The following is a 4,833-nucleotide window of genomic DNA, read 5'->3' on the forward strand; positions in this document are numbered from 1 at the left end:
TGTGTTGTTGTAAGGAGAGAAGGATGTACCTTCTTCACCATTGATTTGTCCCGCTGAGCTTATGCAGCTCGTTTCTGATAATAAAATAGATCAAGTTTTCTATTGTTACTCACTGTTTCATTTTCTTTCTAACATTGAATCTGTTGAACATTCCTCAACGCCGCATGCTTCTCTCTCATCTCTTCCACCAATGGCTAATTCCAAACAAGTAAACGTTGCTATTGAGCTACAGAAATTATTAAAGGAATTTCAAAACGTTTTTCCTAATGACTTTCCACTAGGATTACCGCCGACACGATTGGTGCAACATCGCATCGATGTGGCTACTCTCTATAGCTTAACATATATCCAACGACCCAAGCCACACAGAATCACACACACATACACACCTTATGCCGACCTTCACAATACAGACCGCCTCGAGCAATCACCGGGTATACACATGAGCACATGAGCACTTCAGTACAAGAAACCCACCAACAAACCATCGTATCCCGACACCACTGGATCCCAATCTATAAATGCACTCACACATGGAGGAGAAACACGTCTCGATCACACATACAAGTTGCTCGCACAATATCTCTACTTCCCTCTCTGCTCATAGACACACAATCCCGGAGCCACCGCTACCACGGGCATACGGCAGAGAACACAAGGCAGATAATATTGACAGAAAACTCGACAAAAAAAAACACAATCAACTACGTATCACATCAACCCGATCAACACAAGGATGGCAAGTTCGATAATTGTCGACTTCGTAGCATAATGCTTTAGGCAGTTTGATCCTCTCCTCATTGGCGATCTCTTTCCAAGCTTTCTCAGAGTGGTGTTGCTGGCGGTCCTTCTCTTCTACTCACGATCGAACTCCCTTTTCGCTTGAGGCCGCCCACTTGTCCTTGGCGGCACCTTCTCCTTTCGACGGCTCTGCATCGCCTCCATCCTTCACCTCCCTTGCTGTCCTGGCGACCCTCCTCTAGCTTACTATGGCCACCCCACCATTGGCAGCCCTCCTTGTAAGCTGTGCCTGCTCCACGAGCTGGCCCCCGTCCTGGATAACGGGCTGCCTCACCTCCTGTTCAAGGCATGTCATCCCCCACCTTTCGAACTCCCTCCTGCAACCAGTTGACCGCCCCTATTCCTTCAAGCAGCCCGCCACTGGCCGCTCTCTAGTGACCCCGTCACCTACTCTGTCTCCATCACCTGGCGGTCCCTCACGGGCCACCCTCAGCGTGCATGGCCAAGCCTCTTGGTGGCATCCCTCTTGCTTCTGGCCTCTTCTCTCTGCAATCGGCCAGTTTTTTCCTCTTGGCCTCCCCTTGACTGCCCTCGCTCTACGCTTGCACTGCAACTCCAAGGCGCCCATGCACCAACACACAGATGGCGCACTTGCCTTTCCTGCTCTCGTTACCTGCAGCCTGCTTTCGTTATTTTTTTAGCATGACAAGCTTTAAAAGAAACTTATCTTGCGACTTAGCGGCCATTCCCACCGGATGCCGAGCACCGCCAAAAGCTGTGAAACTTTTACCATCATTTGGAGACGACCCGGCTTTTACGGCCGTAAAACGATAACCAGTGGCCTTATAGAACCAAACCATCTCTTTGATATTCGTAGATACTGCCGCTACAAGCATTGGATGCTTCGACTCTCAGTGTAATCATGGTAGATGGCCTCGTCCTAGCTTTAACGTGAAATGGATCTGCAAAAACCTTCAATTGACAAGACAATGGTCGAGCCATAGAGGAGCTGAAGACCGTGTTCATACATCTGCAAGCACTTCGACTATTAGTGACCAAAAACCAATACTTGACCTGTTAATTGCCACATCTGGCATACACATCATGATCAAGCTTGCCGTTAGCGGAATCTGGCATCGACTCCACCGCTTCGACTTGTATCTGCATGATTCCATAGCGAGGCTATAGCCATTATTCTGGACCGGCGTAACTTAGCTGTACCATCATTATCCAACCCCTCGTTGAGAATTCATGCTCAACCATAGCATTATTTAGGTAAAGTTAGGATTGCATAATAAGAAGTTGATAGATAGTATGAATATGAAGCAGTAGATAGAGAGAGAGAGATTCATTGCCTGCCATCGTAAAACCCGCGTGGGTCAAATGGAAAGCCATAAACTCTCCCAATTGTAATGAAGCTTCCGCTAGGATAAAAAATATAGCTTTGATCATCATCATGCGTCTGTAAAACATAGGCAAGTATTCCTTGCTTTGCACTTGTAACTTTGTCAGCCAACAAGTCTTGTAGGCCTTCATAGAACCACCCTTCAAAAAGTTGTATACATGGACTGGCAAACATTGGCAAAACCTCATCTGTAGGCTCTTCAAGCAGTACTGGAGCAGGCACACAGCCTCGCATGTCCTGTATCCTTGCCATAGCTTTAGCAATCAAAACCTGCGACTCGTCATTTACATCAACCACTGGATCATTGAACCCCCAGTTTGATTCATTGAAGCACTCTTCTTCAGTCAACATGGCCTTACCATCACAAGGCAAGAGAGAGGGTTTCCCAACCTCTTGGTGTGCAGAAAATGTCTCTTCACCTGCAATATGTTCCGCTTTGACCACCTTATCAACATGCATAACATCATATGTCTCATACCTTGAGAAAGAAGACCCCGTTTCCCATGTGCTGTCCATATCCAAGGCACTGCTATAGCTCGAATACATCTCGGCTTTCTCCACAAAACTCATCGGCTTTGGCACTTCAGCTATCTTCTCCACTGCTTGCTTTTCGGAAGTCACTTGGTCAAGCAAGTCAGGCGGTACTTGGTAGACTCCTCTCTGCAGTTGCTGAGACCTCATAGGTCCACACAATATCGTCTCTACTCTCTCATCATCCGCTGCTACCACATGTGCATCAACAAAGGGGCGGATTACCTGAAGTTCTTCCCCAACAATTGGCCTTGGCACCAATGGACTCGCCAGAACCTGCTTTGCCTGTTGCTTCTTTAAAATCTTCCTTGTCCTGCTCTGCACATAGGCTACTGGCGCCTCCTCGTACGTGCATGGTCCATCCATCTCGACTTTATCTTGCACTTTTACATGCAAGCAATCCACAAACTTGGCCATCTTCAAAAAAATCTACATTCTCTACAGCAGTTACCTTAACCAACTTGATCTATATGGCCTTGAACTCCCACATGAATCCTCGGAAATCACCGTCAAGGATTTGCTTTAGGTTGTGCATCATTTGCTTCACTTCACTCCATTGCGTGTTGGCCACATATCGGCTTTGGAATTCCGCTTCCAATGTGATCCAATCCTGTTTTTCTTCAGCCTACAAGCTCTCATACCATACCTTTGCTTTTCCACAAACCAAGAGCGGGAAAGCTTGGGCCACTCCCTCTTCTTTTGACAAGCCACTCTTCAGTAGGAAAAGGCCGTAGTCCTGTAGCCACACTTCTGCATCCTCAACACCTGTAAAAGTCGAAAAAGCCGACCATGCCATTTTTGTTAGACCCTGCTCTTCAAACCGCGACACCGTCTTCGACTTCACCAAGGAGAAATCTGTAGATCCTCAGTGGGGGCACCACTGATGGGATGCGGGAAATGGAAACACACAGAGTACACAAACTAGATGCCTCTCTATAGCCCAGCAGATATCCAACACCCCAAGCCAAACAGAATCACACACACATGCACACCTTTTGCTGACCTTCACAATACAGACCGCCTTCGAGAAATCACCGGGTATACACATTCACACATGAGCACTTCAGTACAAGAAACCCACCAACAAACCATCGTATCCTGACACCACTGGATGATTACAACTCCCCAATCTGTAAATGCACTCACACATGGAGGCGACACACGCCTCGATCACACATACAAGTTGCTCGCACAATATCTCTACCTCCCTCTCTGCTCACAGACACACAATCCCGAAGCCACCGCTACAATGGGCATACGGCAAAGAGCACGAGACAGATAATATTGACAGAAAACTCGACAAAAAAAAACACAATCAACTATGTATCACAACAAGCCGATCAACACAAGGATGGCGACTTCGATAATTGCCAACTTCGTAGCATAATGCTTCAGGCAGTTTGATCCTCTCCTCACTGGCGATCTCTTTCCAAGCTTTCTCACAGCAGTGTTACTGGCGGTCCTTCTCTTCTACTCACGACCGAGCTCCCTTTTCGCTTGAGCCCGCCCACTTGTCCTTGGCGGCACCTTCTCCTTTCATCCTTGATGGCTCTGCATAGCCTCCATCCTTCACCTCCCTCGCTGTCCTGGCGACCCTCCACTAGCTTAGTATGGCCACCCCACCATTGGCAGCCCTCCTTGTAAGTTGTGCCTGCTCCACAAGCAGCTGGACCCCCTCCTGGATAACGGGCTGCCTCACCTCTTCTTCAAGGCATGTCAGCCCCGACCTTTTGAACTCCCTCCTGCAACCAGTTGGCCACCGCTATTCCTTCAAGTAGCCCGCCACTGGCCGCTCTCTAGTGACCCCGTCACCTGCTCTGTCTCCACCACCTGGAGGTCCTCTTCCTTTGATGGGCTGCAGCCCTGGAGGTCCCTCATGGCCAAGCCTCTTGGTGGCATCCCTCTTGCTTCTGGCCCCTTCTCTTTGCAACTGGCTAGTTTTTTCCTCTTGGCCTCCCCTTGACTGCCCTCGCTCTACTCTTGCACTGCAAGTCCAAGGCGGCCATGCACCAACACACAGATGGCGCACTTGCCTTTGCTGGATCTCGTTACCTACAGCCTGCTTTCATTTTTTTTAAAAAAAAAGCATGACAAGCTTTAAAAAAAACTTATCTTGCGACTTAGCGGCCATTCCCACTGTGTCGAGCACCACCAAA

At 48.4% G+C, this 4,833-nt stretch overlaps 1 protein-coding gene across 1 annotated transcript; it reads right to left on the reverse strand.

Annotated features, from left to right (window-relative positions):
- Positions 1-225: 225 nt before the first annotated feature.
- LOC147448708 (uncharacterized) lies at positions 226-4,615 on the reverse strand. The gene has a single exon (XM_086521244.1). The coding sequence runs from the start codon at positions 3,092-3,094 to the stop codon at positions 2,090-2,092; it is 1,005 nt and encodes a 334-aa protein (XP_086377370.1). The 5' UTR covers positions 3,095-4,615; the 3' UTR covers positions 226-2,089.
- Positions 4,616-4,833: the final 218 nt, after the last annotated feature.

This window comes from Adiantum capillus-veneris, chromosome 10 (genome assembly GCF_014529385.1).
Source record: "Adiantum capillus-veneris isolate H3 chromosome 10, ASM1452938v2, whole genome shotgun sequence".
In the NCBI taxonomy this organism is placed as follows: domain Eukaryota; kingdom Viridiplantae; phylum Streptophyta; class Polypodiopsida; order Polypodiales; family Pteridaceae; genus Adiantum; species Adiantum capillus-veneris.

What these genes read in the sequence shown, in the direction of transcription:
- LOC147448708 (XM_086521244.1), bottom strand. Translation starts at nt 3,094, where the DNA reads ATGGCCAAGTTTGTGGATTGCTTGCATGTAAAAGTGCAAGATAAAGTC.